The sequence below is a fragment of the Acomys russatus genome, chromosome 28, assembly GCF_903995435.1.
Source record: "Acomys russatus chromosome 28, mAcoRus1.1, whole genome shotgun sequence".
Taxonomy (NCBI): Eukaryota; Metazoa; Chordata; class Mammalia; order Rodentia; family Muridae; genus Acomys; species Acomys russatus.
Window position 1 is genome coordinate 4,570,836 of NC_067164.1, and position 19,693 is coordinate 4,590,528.

A 19,693-nucleotide genomic window follows, 5' to 3' on the forward strand; every position below is an offset into this window, starting at 1 on the left:
GGACAGCCTGGATGACTTCTAGCAGTCATCATGTGTTGTGTGTCCCCTCCCTGCCCCCATAGAAGCAGTGTGAGCAGCTTTATTGCTTCCTGTTAGGGAGGGATGAATTGTGCAAGGCCTGGTTCTTTAAAACACTTTCATTTGTACTTTTGGAGTTTTGTTATTTGAATGTTTCTCCAATATAGCCTATAAATTATATCTAATTCTTAAATATCCATAGAATAACGGCAGGGGAAAATATTAAGGACAATTAAAGCCCGTGCCTTTTTTTTTTTTTTTTTTTTTTTTTTTTTAATTTAAGAAAATAGCACTCTCCGGGTTGGGGCATATTTCAGTGGCGCTTGGCTTGCCTGGCTCCTGCCCACCATCACACAAACAACACTTCTTACTACAGGAGGACACTAGATAAGAGAGAGCTGACAAAGGCTGGGATAACTAGTGAGCATCACGGCTGAAAGTCGTGGAGGCTCTGTTCACTCTGTCAGCACGTTCCCTGGCAGGGAACACCTAAGTGCTTCGGACTTGTGTAATTCACAGCAGTGTGGCATGGGCCTGAGCAGTTCACACAGTCCATCTGGTCAAGAGGCAGCAGATAAAAAGTGACCCAGGAGGCCGCTGGCAACTCTGTGTCCTCTACTACCCTCTGCATCTGACCTAACGCCACAGGCTTATTATGCTGATGAGGCAGAGCATTCGAAGGCTAAGCCCAAGTTGTTGACACGGTTCGCAGAGCTTTTTTTTTTTTTTTTTTTAAACAAAATGTTTATTCCAGTGAAATATAAAGCACATATTTCAAAATAGTACGTGTTTATCATCAACTGCTTCTGTTACAGAGCTTTCTACCCTAATATTTGCAGTCTAGAAACTACTATCTGATCCTCTGATCCGTATAGCATGTGGTTTTTCAGCTTATAGTCCCCAAACCTCAAGACTGAACTTTTAGGTAGAAATGGAAGGGATTTGACTGTGAAATTCTTTGTGAGTAGGCCTCGACCCCCTGAGAAGCAACGTAGAGCCATACTTGAGTCTGTAGATCTTTCTGGATGCTGAAGGCCGCTTTCTCAGGATGTACTGCACTCCATGGTAGAGCTTTGTGTCTTCCTCCTCTGCTCTTGTCTTGCTAACCCCCCACTCCAAGAATTTGTTTGTCTAAATAAAAGTTTTAGATAAGTAGGAATTAGAAGTGGTTACACTCTTCAACTTAGCCACATGGGCACCAAACAGAAATAAACTAGGGACATCCTACATGCCTTGGCCTCGGCTCTGCTCCAGCGCTAATGGGTCCCTGCCTTGTCCCTGACTTTCTGAAAAATAGAAATATGTACTGCTTCTAGTTTGAACACAGACTTGAAGTTCAAAATCCTTGATTGAAACAGCTTTTAAATAAATGTAATTGTCCTTTTCTAAATAAAGTACAGTATGGAGTGTTTGTCTAGAGGGTTGGTTTTCTTCGGTGCCCTTTTGTTGGCTGCAGTTCTGAGCAAGCACCCTCAGTGCTCTAGACACTGATGTGGCCATTTGGACATGTGTGGTTTCTAAGTCACTTGGCTTTTTCTCCCTTGCTTTCTCCCTAACTTTAGAGTAACCAAATAAGACAAATGGAAGAAGTAAAGATCTCGAAGAAGAGTAAAGTAGGAATTCTTCCATTTGTTGCCGAATTTGAAGAATTCGCTGGATTAGCAGAGTCAATCTTCAAAAACGCCGAACGCCGCGGTGATCTGGACAAAGCATACACCAAACTAATCAGAGGAGTGTTTGTTAACGGTGAGGTCATGTGGGTTTGTTCTAAAGCATGCTAGGACTCTTTCCTTTTTTCTGGGTGATGAAGCTGGGAGCAGACATGCTTGCTGTTTTCAGTAGTCTGCAGTCTTGTTGGGCTGTCTGAAAGTGAGCATCTCTCAATGTGAAGACTAAGCTGGTCCTAAGAAGACTGTTGGCCATTGAGAGCCGCTCCTGCCCCGGGCTCCCAGAGCTTTATTACAATGCAGACGTGAAAGGCATTTTTTAATTGTAGACCTCAGGGGGGAGGGGTACATTTGCATTTTAACAGGGGTCTTCTGAAGGGCCTAGGCAGGCCTGTGTGGGAGCCCACTCAATTAGAAACATCGAGACATTATTTAATTAAAATGTGTCTGATGCTTATACTCAATGATATCAAAAGCAACAATTGAATAGGAAGGGTGAATAGTGTCATATTGCGCATAACTTTTTTTTGTGAAAGCCAGCCTAGAGAAAGAATAGATAAATTTCATGACAGGGTGCTTGATATTTAAGTTTTAAATAGTTTAGTTGGAGGCTGGCAAGATGGCGTAGTGGTTCAGAGCATGTGCTGCCTTTGCAGGTTCAATTTCCAGTACCCACATCAGGTGGCTTTCAACTGTAACTCTAACTCAGGGTCTGATGCCCTCTTTTTGCCTACACAGGTGCTGTTACCTGTAGAAAACTGTACAATAGACAGAGACACATACATACACTTAATAAAAATAATTTTGTTTGTTTTATTTGATTCTAAAATTTTTAAAATGCTATTATACATTCACAAAGCTAGAAAATAGGCTATTTTAAATTGAGGGGGAAAGATAAAATTATTTGTAGCATTTAATGTTTCTACGTATATACTTTTCCATGCTCTTCTGTGTCTCTCATGAATACACATTTCATGTATATGGCTTTATAGTAGAAAAATTTTAGTTTGATTTTTCACTGGAACTGTTTAACTCCATAATCCTGTTGTCTTTCCCTGTCAGCTGATATAGATTTCTTAGTTTAGTTTTTCCTGCTGCTTTGATAAAATACTCTGATTAAAAGGCAACTTGAGAGAAATATTAAATTTTAGCTCACAGTTCAAGGTACAGTGCATCATGGCAGAGAAGTCAGGTCATGGGAAGCTGGAAGCAGGTGGTCACATTTACCCACAGTCAGAAGCAGGCAGCAATGAACGCATGCACATTAGTGTTCAGTTTCCTTTCTCTGTGCTTGTGCAGTCCAAGATCCCCTGCCCAGGGAATGGTGCCGCCTGCAGCGGGCAGTTCTGCCCACCTCAGCTAATGTAGTCAAGATACCCACAGCCAAGCTCCAAGGCCTGCTCTCTCATTATTCTGGACTCTCTCAAGCTGACAATACTAACATTTCTGTAACTATAATCATTTTAATGACCACATGGTCTTCCATATGTCACTGTTTACTTACTGAATATGCCATTAGTATCTTTCCAGCTACAGTCCAACTGGTGGTTTGAAGGTTTATGTATATATCAAGGTTTTGCTAAATCATGGTGCATAGAGCTTATGCCAGTTTAGTGCTCTGAGCATTTGGTGAAAATTTAATTGCTCTGTATATTCTACCATGCTGCAAATGACGACCTATTGTTAGTCTTTTTACCCCTCGGCAGAGCAGCAGGCCCTAGATGTCCTCCCTCGATACGCTGCACGGTGTGATTTTGCTCAGGGTGTCCTGTAGTTTTCAGATTGTGTCATTTTTTTTCAACTCGTGTGTTTGAGTCATTCTTCAGAAAATCAAGTCTATCCATGATGTGAATTATCTGGCTGTCCTCGCATACCAGTTATAATTCATAATTTCTCCACTGATTTGAAAATTCACCTTTACTCTATACTGAATTTCCATGTGTGCATGGTGTTTGAAGATGGCTTACTGTTTTGGGAGGCCATGAGGACCTTGTGATGCAGAATATTGTATTTAGTCCTAAACTATTTGACTCATATCCGAGAAGTTTTTTTCTGCTTTGATTTTAGTGGAGAAAGTAGCAAATGAGAGCCAGAAGACCCCGAGGGATGTGGTTATGATGGAAAACTTTCACCATATTTTTGCAACTCTTTCTCGTTTGAAAATCTCATGTCTGGAAGCTGAGAAAAAAGAAGCCAAGCAGAAGTACACTGATCACCTTCAGTCTTACGTCATCTACTCTCTAGGACAGCCGCTTGAGAAACTAAACGTAAATATGCTTTCATCCAGTGTTTTCTGGTCCTGACTCCATATGCACCAGTGTACATAAGAATAACACACAGATGCTTATCACAAATTTCTTGTGTAGTGGCACAGGGGCATGAGGATTAAGGACTTGCCTGACGAAGCTGCTAACGTGCCAGACCCTCATAGATGTTGTACGCCCCCAGTTTCTTTTAATTCCTGTAAACAGCGATGTACCAGGTGTGGGCGGCACTCCTGTTACCCTCACCACCTGGAAGGCTGAAGAAGGGGCCATCAGTGTGTTCAGTGCCTGCATGGGCAGCTGAGCAAAACTCTGTCTCAAAGTAAATAAATAATATATAAATTGTATTTATAAAATAAGATAAAAGAACAGGGGAAATAGTTCAGGGAGGAAGTGCTTGCTGAGTTTCTTTGTTTTACTAAGTTTTTCGAGACAGGGTTTCTCTGTGTAGCCTTGGCTGTCCTGGACTCACTTTGTAGACCAGGCTGGCCTCGAACTCACAGCAATCTGCCTGCCTTTGCCTACCAACTGTTGGGATTAAAGGCGTGCGCCACCATACTTGGCTTGCTTCTGAGTTTCTAATGCCCTCATAAAAGCATACCCTAGCCCCAGTTTGGGGACATACAGACAGGCAGATCCCAAGTGCTCACTGGCCAGCAAATATAGCCCAAACAGTGAGTTCCAGACTCAGTGAGAAATCTTCCTTCAAAAGGTAGAGAAGCAATTGAAGAAAGCATCCTGATGTCGACCTCTGGCATCTACACCCATACACACACACACACACACACACACACACACACACACACACACACACACACACACACACACACACACAGTTATTTTGCACATTGCCTTTCCTTTCTTTCCTGACTTGAGTTATCCTCCTGCATAAATGGTAAATAATAAAATTAAGACATGATGGTTTTGCCAGGTATAATGGTTTGTATTTGTAATCCCAATATGCAGGAGGCTGAAAGAGACAGAAACTCTGAGTCTGTAAGCATATTAAATGGAAAATGCAGGAAATACAGCATACGAGATTAAAGTTTTATATACCCACATTGGAGAAATAGAAGGAAGTCCAAAAGATTAGCAATAGCTGTCACTGAGTAGCCCGGAAATAAATGGCGTGTCAGCTCCCGTTCACTTCCATACTTCTGAACCTGGTTTTTAGGATATTCAAGTGTTAATAAAAGTGTTCATTTTCATTTCCCTGAAGCATTTCTTTGAAGGCGTTGAAGCCCGAGTAGCCCAGGGCATTCGGGAGGAGGAAGTGAGCTACCAGCTCGCATTCAACAAACAAGAGCTCCGCAAAGTCATTAAGGAGTACCCTGGCAAGGAGGTGAAGAAGGGTCTGGACAACCTCTACAAGAAGGTTGACAAGCACCTGTGTGAAGAGGAGAACCTGCTGCAGGTGGGCGCGGCCTCTTGACCACCTGGCTCGGAGGCGCCTGCCTCTCGCAACAGATGCTGCTGCGCGCGCTCTAGTCTTGGGGCCTGAGAAAAGTTCCCTAGCCAAGTGGTGTGCACGCCTGCAGCCCCAGCACTCGGGAGGCTGAGACACAAGGATGAAGAGATCATGGTCATCCTAGAGTATATAGTAAGCTTATGGCTAGCCTGGGCTACAGGAGACCCCGTCTCACAAAAGCAAAACAAAAGTAAAGACAAATGAAAATTCTATAAAGTACAGACTAGGGTGATGAGTTGTAAGGAGAAAAGGTGTCACTCTATAACTGTGATTATTTCTCCTTTAATTTTGTGTTCTCCTAAGGTGAGACATTGCTTTTCTGACTGAGTTTTTGTCCTATTGTTTTTGTATTTCTGGTGACTGTGAACGCAGTGTTGTTTCTGATGGTGCAGTGCCTCTGAGTGCAGGTTGGAGCTAGGAATGGGTCTGCAATCTAGAGCCACACTAAGCTGTGCAATTCAGGCCAAGCTACTTGAGTTCTGAGCTTCAAATGCCCGGATGTGACAGTTGATGCCTCTGTGGGCCCTACTATTGCGTCGTTTCATAGATGAGAAGAGTGAGCGTGGAGAGGTGGTAGTGAGCCTGCCTCATGTGCAGTGGGGCCAGGTCTGATGGACTAAAGCTGTCTTCTTTATAAACTATGTTGAAAGGCCCAGAGGTGAAGGAGAATAGTTCTAATGTAAGCATCATAGGAGCACTCACCGTGATGCTACATTTGTGTTTTCTTCCAAAGGACAACACCTGCTAGTGGGTGGCAGGTGTGATGCCTGGTGGAAGAAACAACACAAGCTAATGATGAGAAGAAAAAGTGTAATACTGTGGGAAGGGACTGGTCTTAAACGGACGGAGCAGAGAACGGGGAAGGGTCACAAAAAAAACTCCAGAAGAACACAGTCCCTTGGTTGACATGCTGGGATATGATCAAAGTTCCTGCCCTCACCAAGTCCTCAGGAGACTGTGCTGATGCAGCATATCGGCGAATTTAAGCCCTCGCATCATTGTGTGTATAGAAGTCTGTCTTGAGATTATCTACATGCCCGCCACCCCCTTCTGGTGGCCAGGTTATTACTCACATAGTTGCAGGCAGTGAGCCTGGATCATCTTGGGCTCCCTCCACAGCATCAAGCAATGTACAGAAGATATAAGTATGTCTGAAACAGAACTGAAATGTTAAGTATTGCACTTCCTGAATGGTGGTCTTGGTTCCACACATAATTCTGCAAAGCTGCACCTGTTAGTAGAGTTCATGAAATAACAGCTAACACATAATGGGGACGTGCTCGTGCCAGGCCTGTCCTAGTTAGTGTTCTACCTTAGTCCCTTGTTTAAACTAGGAGGACAGAGTATTACTCTCCACTCCCAGCTACAGACGGGAGCTTGCAGCGCACAGTACCAGGGGCATATTCTAGAGGCCATAAGTCTTTTAAGTAGGACTGAGGGTCCCGGCTTCAGAACGCATGCTCTTAACTACCAAGTTATACCAAATTCTTAGATTCTGCCTTGTACTGTGCTGTGCATGTGCGAGCATGTCGTCATTTCCGCTCACGGCTCCTGGCTTTCCCTTTGTGTTTTGTAACAGGTGGTGTGGCACTCCATGCAGGATGAATTCATACGTCAGTACAAGCACTTCGAGGGGTTGATAGCTCGCTGTTACCCTGGCTCTGGGGTCACAATGGAGTTCACTATTCAGGACATTCTGGATTACTGCTCCAGCATCGCACAGTCCCACTAAGTCTTACGACAGAGAGAAAGGAAGTGAGCAGGCATTCTCAGTGCACCAAGCACTACCTTTTAACAGTGAGGCGAGTGCTCTGAGAAGCCAGACTCAAGCGCTTGTGTCTAAGTGTCAAGTAATTGAGTGGCGCTCCGCTCAGGTGTTTGGGGCAGCAGCAGCCTGTGACTCGGTTTTCTGTGGCGCCAGGTGATGTACTTACTTACTTTAGCATTTATCGCATCGTGAAATGCCTTCAGCACTTCTCCGTGACAGGGCAGGACATTTTCCGCTACCACCAGCTTCTTGTGTTTGCGAGTGGCTGTCCTGAGGAGAGCAGTGGGAGTTCGTCAGCACTCACTATGTGCCAGTTGCTCACAAACGAGGGAACTATGAAAACATTGCACAGTGTTGTTTGTCCCCTTGTCCAACAGGTGTACGGATGGGAAAGGGAGCTGACATGGTAATCAGCTACCCGCCTGGATGCTGAGGGCTATGTGGCTCCGTATACTGAATAAAGAACATTTTTAAAGTTGCTGTTTGATCAAGGGCCTTCTACTGCTCCTCCTGGTCAGGCAAGCTGGGAGAGAGCTGCCTGTTTTCCTTCTTGAGACATCCCAGCTGCGTCCTCTTTCCCTAAGCTTGCAGGACTAACTTCTCCATTTCTCTGTAGACTTGACAGCTAACGTTCCCGTCCGTTAGCTCCTGTTGTTTCTTCCTCTCAGTAGTTTCCTTCTCCATCTTTTCCAAGGTCTGCTCAAGCATAGCTGAACAGAAAAGCAGCAGAAGACGCCTGAGCAGACCTTGGAAAAGATGGAGAAGGAAACTACTGAGAGGAAGAAACAACAGGAGCCAAAGGACAAGAGCCTGGAGCTGTCAAGGAAGCTAAGTGACAGCAACATCGACCCTGATGCTATGCAAAGCGAGAAAGAGAAACTAGAATGAGAACTCCTTCATGAGGAATGAGAACAGGTGAGCTACCTGGCTGCCAAAGATGCGCCTTCACACGCTCAGCGCCCTGGAGATGAACGAGCGGCTCGGCAGAGCTCAGGCCTTCACTATGGAAGCCCATGGTCTTGTACCCAAAAAAGTGCTCAAGAAAGTGACCAAGAAACTTTCAGAACGGCCCTGACTCTAGTCAGAAACAACAGAGTAGAAGATGTGTGCTGCAAATTACAAGCGCTGGAATCAAACATTTGCAACTACCACTACCACACCTGTCAAAATGTGTTTTATTTACTTGAAAAAGTCATTCATTTTTAGCTTCTATTTCTAGTAATATGTGTCAACAGTTGAGGATGTGGCAGGAGGATTGAGCTCAAAGCCTCTCGTAGGGAAAGGGGGAGGGAGCAGGGAAGAGGGATTATTTCTATCTAGATACTTCTCATTCACATTTTCTGTTCCTTTCTAGACACATAAAATGTATTATGTCTGGCCAGGTTGGTTGGTGGCGCACACCTTTATCCCAGCACTTGGGAGGCAGAGGCAGGCGGATCACTGTGAGTTCGAGGCCAGCCTGGTCTGCAAAGCCAGTCCAGGACAGCCAGGGCTACACAGAGAGACCCTGTCTTGAAAATATGTGGAGGATTTGTTGTTGTTGTTGTTTGTTTTCTTCCTCTAGCTAACCTGGAAATCCAGGTTGGCCTGGAACTAAGAGATCCTGCTGACTGACCTTTTCAAGTGCTGAGACTATGGGCCTGATGCGCTGTTTCCAGTCTATAAGTCTCTTAGTGACTACTTAGGAATTGTTGGGAAATATATGAGCTTGCAACTTTCTGACTTTTCAACTGAGTTTGTGTAACTGTAATAATAATAAGACTATTGTTAATCTCTTTAATATTTAAAAATAAAGTACTTTTTAAAGGAAAAAAGTTAATATTTGGTAATATTCTTAGGTTTTATATATCTTGCATATGAAAGCAAACTCTTACAAAATCTATGTATCAAAATTAATTGTAAGACTTCATACTACAAAACATGTAGAATTTTAACAGTAAGAAAGCTAATAGAATAATAAGAAAAAGCTATTTATAGTATCATCAAAGATATTTAATGTTTAGGCCTATTCTACTGCAACATGTACTCTGGACAGTGATATCAGCATGAAAATGGAGGTAAATGCCAGGAAAATACTGTCAGGTAAAAAGGCATTACCAGGAACATCTGTATGTGCTGGGATTTTTTTTTTTTTTTAATATAACATTTTAAAAACAAGACATTTTGGCTTAGGGTTCCAAGTAGATAACTGCACATTTCTGGTGTAATCATCAGTGAATCTGGCAGGAGCATAGAGGATTACAACGTCATGTGGTAGTGCGTGCCAGTCATCCCAGCACTTAAGAGGCTGAGGCAGAAGCATTGCTGAAAGCTCAAGGCCAACCTGAGCCTCATAGCAAGTCCCAGGCCAGCCAGGAGTGGATACACTGTCACACAGGTAGGGGTGAGGGGGGTCCACATGGTAGGGTTATTTTACTTACTCTGAGCAGAAGGAGCATACACGTATATGTATCCGCTTGTATCCTTTAGGTCTTCTGTCAGCTCAGCACTTAAAATTTTAAACATATTAATTTATGTGTATATCCACACACATACTTATTAATACAAAACTTGGACATGGAAGGATTAAAAATTTAGAGCCAATGGAGACTTAGTGATTTGAAGTGAAGTTCCTTATACCAAACTCTGCTTTCTCTACTGGTAGCAAGAATACGCAATACACATATATTATCAAACACAGCTAAAGACAAAACAGTATCTGAAAACCATATTAATGGGCAAAAGGGTAACTTTAACAGGTAGTTTGGCTTTTCTTTAAGTTAAAGCTCCCATCTGCTTGCTCTTTTTCCAGACCTTAAAGAACAGTACTATTATTTACCGGAAGGATATGGAGAAAGGAAAATAGAACTTTTAGACATGCACTTCAAAATCATGAGAGAATACTTGTATATGGATGAAAAAAATGAGTCAAAATAGCTGAGGAAGTTGCTATCTTATTTTATAAATTAATACATAATATCAGATTGACGTAAATGAGATGAGATTATGTGTCCCTCACTTTAGATCCTGGATACCAGTGCCTCAGCACATGGGGGCCATGATGAGCCAGCTGGGCATCCTTAGGCAGTAGGCTTTGTGTGGCCTAGGTCTGCAGTTCTAACCATCTCCTAAGCCATTTCAGGACTGCTGCTGCACTGCCCTCAGTCTGAGGGCACAGCTTTACTGGGCAGTGACCGTCTACCCCTACACAAGTCAGGACTACTTGCCCTTTCTTGAGGGACAGCTGGGTTTTTTTTACATGCAGTTTAAACAAGGTCCCCTTGTTATTTTTGACAAATTGTGATGATAGTGTTCATTTATCTAAATTCCTGAGTAAACATACTTCTAAGTGTATTTGGAGCAATCTTCATTTTTAAGAGGGGAGTCAGAAGGTGTTGGGGTAGGTGGAAATAGGTACTAGAGGCTACAACAGGCTGGCGAGCAGAAGAAAGCAGGACCAGTCTGTGAGCAGTGGATATGTCTGAGAAGGCAGCTTGAGAGCATCTCCGCAGCATCCCTGCCCATCTGGAACTCGTGCAACGTGGAGCCTTGAAGATAGGTCTTGTTCCTAAATGCCTAGAGGAGAAAGGAATTAGGAAGGAATTGGGAAACTGATGGGCTGGGCTCTAGTCTGCATTTTGTACTAATCTCCATTTGATTTCCCACAGCTTTTCCAGGTCCCTTTTCAATTTACATTGCCCCACCCCCTTCTCATAAGTAACTGTTGTCAACCTGCATGACTTGTCATTTTGAGACACGCTCATTTGGGATTCTTGCTCAGTTTACTTGTCATCTCTGCTGATGAGCTTGGCAGCAAGGGCCAAGGCTGCCCCATGAACTCTTGTCTCTAGCACTTAACTGCTTATTAACTCCTGAGGTAAAGAGCGAAAAGCAAACAGATACTAGTTCTTGGAGGGAAGAAAGCGTAATTGCGGATATCCTTAGTAGCCTGTGGGGTTGGACACAGCCACATCCACCACTGAGGTGCCAGGAGGCTCTAGGCCAACCCTGGCCTGCCAAAAATGCCATGCTTAATGAAGTATACGCTGAGCACTGTGGCATGTTCTCTCTCCCTCTCCATCTCTTTCTCCTCTTCCCTCCTTCCCTTTCCCTATCCCATACACAATGGTTCTCAACCTGTGGGTCAAGACCCCTTTGGCAAAAAATATTTGCATTGTGATTCAGAACAGTAGTAAAATGACATTTATGAAGTGGCAGTGAAACTAATTTTATGATTGGGGGTCACCACAGTACATGAGGAACTAACTGTATTAAAGGATGACAGCATTAGGAAGGCTGAGAACCACAGAGCTAGGAATTTTTGTAAAAAAATTGCCCTCAAGGAAAATAAGGTGGATCCATGTATTACAAATAAAGCTGCTATGAACATAGTTGAGCAAGTGTCCTTGTATGGTGGAGTGTCTTTTGGGTATATGCCCAGGAGTGGTATAGCTGGGTCTTGAGGTAGCACTATTCGCAGTTTTCTGAGAAAGCACCAGATTTGTTTCCAAAGTTGTACAAGCTTGCACTCCCAGCAGCAGGGGAGGAGTTCCCCTTGTTTCATGTCCTCACCAGCATGTGCTGCCACTTGAGTTTTTGTTCTTAGCCATTCTGACTTGTGAAGACTAAGGACTTGAGGGGGTTTTGTTGTTTTTTGGTTTTGGGGGTTTGGAGTTTTTTGTTTGGTTGGTTTTGTTTTTTGGTTTTGTTTTTTGTTTTTATATGGTTTTTTGCATTTTGTTTTTTTTTGGGGGGGGGGAGGTTATTTTTGTTTTGTTTTGTTTTTTAAGGCAGGGTTTCTCTTTGTAATAGGCTCTTTCTAGAGCAGGCTGGCCTGAACTCCAGAGATCATCTGCCTCTGCCTCTGCCTCTGCCTCCAGAGTGCTGGATTAAAGGCATGCACCACCACACCCGGCGCTTGAGCATTTCTTTAAGTGCCTCTCAGCCATTTGAGATTCCTCTGTTGAGAAGTCTCTGTTTAGCTCTGTATCCCATTTTTTATTGTATTATTTTGTTTGTTGGTATTTAATTTCTTGAGTTCTTTATATATTTTGGATATTAGCTCTCTGTTGGATTTAGGGTTGGTGAAGATCTTTTCCCAGTCTGTAGGCTGCCATTTTGCTCTATTGACTGTGACATTTGCCTTACAAAGCTTTTCAGTTTAATGAAGTTCAATTTATTAAATGTTGATCTTAGAGCCTGAGCTGTGGGTTCAGGAAGTTGTCTCCTATGTCAATGAGTTCAAAGCTATTTCCCACTTTCTCTTCTATTAGATTTAGTGTATCTGGTTTTAGGTTTTGATCCACATGGACTTGAGTTTTGTGCAGGGTGGTAAATATGGATCTATTTGCATTCTTCTACATGTAGACATCCAGTTAGGCCAACACCATATGTTGAAGATGATATCCTTTTTCCATTGTATAGTTTTGGCTTCTTTGTCAGAGACCAAATGTCTGTAGGTATGAATGGATGCAGAAAATGTAGTCTTGGCTGTCCTGGACTCATTTTGTTGACCAGGCTGGCCTCGAACTCACAGCGATCCGCCCGCCTCCGCCTCGCAAGGGCTAGGATTAAAGGCGTGCACCATGACGCCTGGTCCAAAGGCTTGGTTATTAAAGGGTTAGTTTCCAGGTGATGGGCTTTTAAGGAGTGATCAGCTCAGGAGGCTGCTGACCTAGGAAAATATCCCCTGATGGATTCATGTGACGGCATCACTGAGACGGGATGGGATGGAGCCCTTCCAAGACAGAGGAAGGAGGAAGTTGGCTACTGAGCTGTGTTCTTGAGGCCTCTAGCTTGTCCTGGACTCCTTCTGTTTCTGTCTGCTTTCTGGACACCATATGTGAGCATCGTCTTCTGCCACATGTGCCCACTGCCATCACAGTCTGAGGCTTCTGGAATTTCAAGTCAAAAATCAGTCTTCCCTCCTTGAAAGTGTTCCTCTCACGTATCTGTCACAGTGATGAAAAATGACAGACATGCATGGCCATCATTTTCAGGGGTTGAGTCTCTTGATATAATAGGCATTTTGCAAATTGTATTTTCATATTTTTGCCTATATTAAAATTATTTTTCTAATATATTCTGTTGTCATTTTATTATCAATTTGCAGAAATGAAATGTGTTTCAGTCTATGGTATTAGTTTTAAATATTTTTCTAGCTTGTTCTTTGTCATTTGGCATGAAATGTTCGACATTTGGCATTGCTCTTTTGTTAATTTTTTAATTCAGTAATATTTCTTGAGTTTTTCATTCCCTCAGAGCTTCCATACCTACCTCTATTCCTTCTCAATTCAAAAGGTGAAGAAAGACTGATTCTTGCACAAAAAAATTGAAATTAAAACATCCCAAGACTTTGAGGACATAAAATGAAATCACTATATCAAAGAGATGCTCTGGCCCTGAGCTCTTTAAGGTGATCATTTCCTGAGAGGAAGTTCCCACTGTCTTCTGCTAGAGAATAGTTTCTTGCAACACCTATTCATTTACACAGCGAAGACATCTTTTTGTTGCCAGGTCACTACAAATCCTGTCACTGGGCCCTAGATGGACTGGAACCACCACAACCATGTTCTTTGTCTGACAGTGATAATCATGTTGCCAGCCAAAGTATATAGCTTCAGCAACAGGACAATTGAGTCTCTGCTGTTTAAATAAAAGGAATTCAAGTAGCTGGCAGTATTGACATTTTAGCAGTATGTCTTACTCAGTGTTTTATTGCTGTGAAGAGGCACCATGACCACATCAACTCTTATAAACAGAAACATTTAGCTGGGGCTGGATTACAATTCAGAGGTTCAGTCCATTATCAGGGCATGAAGGCAGACATGGTGCAGGAGAGGGAGCTGATGGTTCTACATCTGCATCCGCAGGAAGAGAGAGTGACACTGGGCTTGGCTTGAGCATCTGAAATCTCAGAGTCTACCCCCAGGGACACACCTCCTCCAATAAAGCCAGTCCTACTCCAACAAGGCCACGCCCCCTAATAGTGCCACTCCCTATGAGCGTAAGGGGGGCCGTTTTCATTCAAACTACTGCGTGGTTTGGGATGCCAGAAGGAACATCCCCTGAAAGACCTGGACCAATCAATTCAATTCATATACCCCATCTTCTGTCAGGTGCCTGTCGCTTCACTTGGATTATACCTACAGAGAAAGGCACATTAGTCTCCTAAGGAGAGATACAGGGCAACCAGTGACTATACTGACCACAGCAAACACCCAAAGCCACATGTAAAGGTTTACTGGCTTCCGGTGATGCAGTGAATAAAATCTGACTCTGCAATCTCACATGCCGTGGGTCCTTTACAAACTCTTCTCTATCGGGATGCTTGCGCCTCACCCTGTCCAGGTCCTACCAGACAACCACGTTATCACCGACAGAAGTGTTTCTTCTCTATCTGTATCTTCCCGGTCACGTCGTCTTCTCTCTCCCCTTCCCTAGAGCTCCGTTCTTCATGAACTTGTGTGCGAGCTCTAGTTGTCTCAAGGTCCAAACCAAGTCCCGTGTGTTGAGGAACCTTGAAAAGCTACGCTAGTCCCTGCGTTTTCTTCCATCTCTGATTCCTGTTACTTATTCTGGGTAGCATCAGTTGATACTCGGACCCATCTGGAAGGCATGCAACTGACAACTGCCTGGCTTAAGCAACAGAGAGGCATCCCCTTACCATTCTGGAAGGTCAGACTCTAGGCCAAGGAGCCCACAGTGTTGTTTCCTTCTGAGGATCACCAGGAACCATCTTTTCTGTGCCTCTCTCCTACTGGCTCATGGTTTTCGGCAGCGATAATGTCATCCAGGGTGGTAGGAATATATTCCTTTCCCCATTGGTTTAAAGAATGAAAAGGCAAGAAAAGGTCTGAGCATTCAGATACACACACACACACACACACACACACACACACACACACACACACACCACTAACTGTAAAGCACTTAAAGAGACAGATTTCCAAAGTGGGAAGAGGATCTGGACTCAGAAACCAGGGTTAGTCTAATAGAGCCAAGACTTTTGTGTGTCTGGGCGTGAGGTGAGTTCACTTCGTCTCGCTGAATTGGCTGGTTGGGCTACCCCCAGAGGATTCAATAATCCAGTCAAAGAGAGGGCAGCTTGGCCTTCCACCACAGAAGTCCCTTTCCCCTTTGTGGGAGATTAGAAAGTCCTGTTCAACATGTCCCTCCAGTAGGTAAAAAGGCCACCAAGTCCTTGTCTTGGGAGGGTGAAGAAAGGGTTAAGTGAAAGTACACTAGCCCAATGCAGTTCCTCTTCCAGGCCTGCTTGCCTCCTAGCGCAGGGCCTCAGTGTGTTTGAACCTGGTCCCAGCTGTTGGAGCTGTTTCGGGAGTTGGTGAACATTTAGGAAGCAAGGGCTGCATGGCAGAGCTGGGTCACATGGGTAGGTCTGGGACTACTTCCTTTCCTGTCCTGGTTCTGCCTCCAGGCCCAGGCACTATGTGAAGAGCTCCCCTCCTGCTACTCCATCAAGCCTCCTAAGGTGGGTGGACTGCATACTCTGTGACATGGAAGCCAGGGCCGGCAAGATGGGCCAGAGAAAAAGAGCAGTTGTCACCACCAGCATGTCCTCTTCTGAATAATACAAGTTTAAAAATAAAAATAAAATAGTGAGTTGTTTCTGACAGGTATTTTGTTCAAGCAATGAAAACATAACTAATATAAACTGATTCACAAGCGCCACAGTTGGAAGCGGAGGCCATCTAGACAGGGCTATTCTGCCTACCATAATGCTAGTCTCTCCAATGCGGTCTTTTTAAAATATGAATTCTTGGAAAATATCATACAATCTATCTTATTTACCTTCCTCCCCCCCCTCAAACACATTCTTAGAAACTGTAAAATTATTATCTATATTTCTTAATGACTTTTTCATAGTTTATTTCTGTGCCGGTACTGAGATTCAAGTAAATTATATACATTCTTTTAATTGCATCAATTCCACAGTTTATCCCAGCTGATATTTTAATTGTCTGTCATGGTTATCCGTTTAGTTGTTTTGTGTGTGCATGGGTGTGTCGCAGAACAAGTGTGGTGGTCAGAGGAAAATTTTCAGGAGTTGGTTCCCTCATATCATGTGGAGCCCAAGGCTTGAACTCAGGTTGTCAGCCTTGGAGGCAAATGGCTTTACCTGTTAAGACATCTTGCCGGCCCGATATTTTAAAATTTTATAATTTAAAAAATATCCCTCTTCATAGACAATGGTTCTTATTTCATTCAGCAATTCTTATCCTTTTTATTGAGTTATTCCTTCGTCTATTTTAACCAATGATTCTCAAACAGGAGTGGTTTTGCCTCAAAGGACATTTGGAACGTCCTGAAGGCACTGTGTCATCTGGAGGGGAGGCTTCTGCAGTGTCCAATGTGGAGAGGCCAGGAAGGGTGCTAAACATTCCATAATATTCAGGCCAGGCTCCCCTCAGAAAAGAACTGCCCATACAAGTGTCAGAAGGGGCGAGCCTGAGAAACCCTGGTCTAGATCATTTAAAATATATCCACTAGACTCATTTCACCTGAAGAAAATTCAGGCTTTCATTTCAGATGGTTCGCTGTCTTTGCGAACATTAATCTTCACTGGGCTGGCATCTTGACTTGCAACCTCACAGCGTTAACTTCCCAAAATACTTTAAATTATCAGATCAAAGGGGAGGAAATGTTTACTTTGGAAGCTCCCACCTGTGGCTGGTTGGCTCTGTTGCTTTTAGACCTGTGGCCAAGCAGAACATCGTGGCTGGAGTGCACAGTACAATACAACTGTTTGCCTCATGATGGCCAAGGAGCAAAGAGACTGAAAGAGGCAGCGGGCACAATGCCCCCTTCTATGGCAGATGCTCGGTGAGCTAGCTTCCTAACCCATTTCTTAAAGCATCCACAGCTTCCCAGTAGTGCCATACTACCGAGCAGTCTAACACATTCACCTCTGGAGGACATCTGGCTTACCATGACCAAGATAACGTGCGACTCATGGTCCCAGGGAGTTAGAATCTGTGACCATCATGCCTGAATTTTAATTCAGAACATGGCTGCTTTAGCAAGAGATTGCATCCAAAGACCTTCTAGGTCTGTGTGATCCAGTAGGAATACAAACACGCTTTTAATCCAGGAGACAAAGGCAAACATCTGAGTTCAAGGCCAGCCTGGTATAGAGCAAGTATACCAGTAAAGAAAAGTTTAGGTCCAGGCGTGGTAGTACATGCCTTTCATCCCAAACAAAAATTAGTTTGTAGAAGGAAGCACCCATGTTTGAAAATAATTTCTAGTTGAATGGCAAAAAAAAAAAAAAAAAAAGGAAGTGATGAATCAGAGATTTGACAAAATAGGACATGCCCAACTCTCACAGGAAGAGGAAAGGGGAGCTACTTAAGGGGCAATGCAGAGCGAGAGAGAGAAGAGGCAGTTTTGCTGTGAGAGTTTTACAGAGAGAGAGAGAGTGAAAGAGAAAACAAGCTAGACACAGGTGAAGATGGAACAAGACAGAGAATTAGAAGGACCCAGAAGATTAGAAAAGATTGCTAGATTAGTTTGAGGGCAAACAGAGCAATTCAGAAGCTGAGAGAAAAGCCAGATTGAGGAAATCAGCTGAGAAAGTAGTTTGAGGCAGAATAGCTGAATTGAACTAGCCAGCTCAGTAAAAACAAGAAAGGATGAGCTAAGCTGGGCTTGGTGATACGAACTTTTAAGGGGGATTGCTTTGAGTTCAAGATCAGCCTGGTCTAAAAATTGAGTCTAGAACAGCCAGGGTGACACAGAGAAACTTTGTGTCAAAAAACAAACAAAACAGAAAGAAAGAAAGAGTGAGCTTATCAGCAGTAGTCTCAGAAGCTAAAAACATTCTAGGCCTAGATTAGATTATACAGAGGCTAGAAGCTTCCAGGACTAGGCCTAGCTTAGCAAATAGAGGGAGTAATCCTCCGAGACAACTATTGGAAAAGGCAAATAAAAGTTCCTTTTACAGGGAGCATGTCAGCAGGCAGGCAGGCATGGTGTTGGGTCAGTAGCTGAGAGCTCACATCTTGATCCACAAGCTCCAGGTAGAGAGAGCTAACTGGGAATGGCATGGGCTTTTGAAACCTCAAAGCCTGCCCCTGTTATGGGTCCGAAGTCATTTAGGGAGTCACCAATTTGACCGTTAATACATTCAACAAAGAAGAGGCTTTTATTCATATGGTGGCATGGAAACTCCACCTAGGCCTCCTGAACGCAGCCCAGTACCCACCCACCTCAGCAGGAGCACTTACATTCTGTCTATGTGCGTGCCGAAGGTCGTCTTGTGCAAAGCAAGCTTTTGCCTCCAGAAACAGAAACAACAATTTTGTTGACAAGACCAGACAATTTCAAAAATCAAGCCTTAAGCAGCCCTTCACATTTGGAAGGTCATTTTGGCTTTATATTTATGCACAGAAAGTTTAAACTTTGAAACATAAAGTTAGACACCAACATAATGTTAGCCATCACACCCCCAGTGACCACACCTCTTCCAACAAGGCCACACCTTCTAATCCTTCCCAAACAGTTCTCCAACTGCAGACCATGTTATTTAAATATATGAGCCTCTGGGGCCCATTCTCAGTCAGAGCACCACAGCATCCCAGCCCGGAGCTAAACTACAGCACCAGTTCTCAGGGAAGCTGACTCTTTCATCTTTACATCTGGCTTTCTTCCTCCCCACGTTCAGGATTCCCCCCTCATCCTAACTAAATCCCACTGGAGTACTTTGGGATTCCTGTTTGTGGTGATATTAGAAGTCTACAAAACCCAGAAAGCAGGCCCATCTTCTCCTACGAAGGTATTTCTGCCCCGCGGTTCACTTAGAGCTCTAGGGGTTGAGCTCAGACCTTGGAGGTCAGCAGTGAAATTGACTCTGGGTTATCAACGCCACTTGGAACAAAGCTTAATTGTGGCTTTCAGTCCCATTTGTCCCTTTGCATTTCTTCATTGAATTTTGTTGCTGTGTTTTGGGGTAAGGGAAGCCAACAATTCATCTTAACTAGATAGATATTGTTCAACCAACTTTTGATATTAATGGCTAGTGTGTGTGTGTGTGTGTGTGTGTGTGTGTGTGTGTGTGTGTGCAAGATGGTATAAAAAAAACTATACAGAATTCATTAGCTCCTTAAAAATCCCATTTAAGTCAGGTAGTGGTGGTGCAGGCCTTTAATCCCAGCACTTGGGAGACAGTGAGGTGGATCTCTGTGAGTTCGAGGCCAGCCTGGTCTACAGAGCAAATTCCAGGACAGCCAGAGCTGTTAAACTGAGAAATCCTGTCTTGAAAAACAAAACGAAAAATTCCATTTAAAAACGAACGAAGCATAAAACCATGAAAGCAATGAATGAATGGGCACAAAGTGATCCATACCCCACATTTACATGCTGAGCAACAACAAAGTACATTTTCAGAGGAAATCTGGCTTTGTAAGGAACAGAAGCAGAAAAAAAAACAAAAAACAAAAACACAAAACAAAACAAAAACCGAACAACAAAACCTTAGCTCTTAACCATCTAAAAAGTTTTTAGGGGAGTG

At 43.5% G+C, this 19,693-nt stretch overlaps 1 protein-coding gene across 1 annotated transcript in view; it reads left to right on the top strand.

The window, feature by feature from the left end:
* Nucleotides 1-7,272, top strand: part of Exoc1 (exocyst complex component 1) — a 49,486-nt gene extending 42,214 nt beyond the window's left edge. Inside the window, exons 18-21 of the mRNA XM_051170174.1 lie at nucleotides 1,581-1,764; nucleotides 3,753-3,952; nucleotides 5,169-5,363; nucleotides 6,997-7,272. Coding sequence (XP_051026131.1) covers nucleotides 1,581-1,764; nucleotides 3,753-3,952; nucleotides 5,169-5,363; nucleotides 6,997-7,149 — 732 coding nt within the window. The 3' untranslated portion in view covers nucleotides 7,150-7,272. The remainder of the gene's footprint in view (nucleotides 1-1,580; nucleotides 1,765-3,752; nucleotides 3,953-5,168; nucleotides 5,364-6,996) is intronic.
* The last annotated feature ends 12,421 nt before the right edge of the window (nucleotides 7,273-19,693 follow it).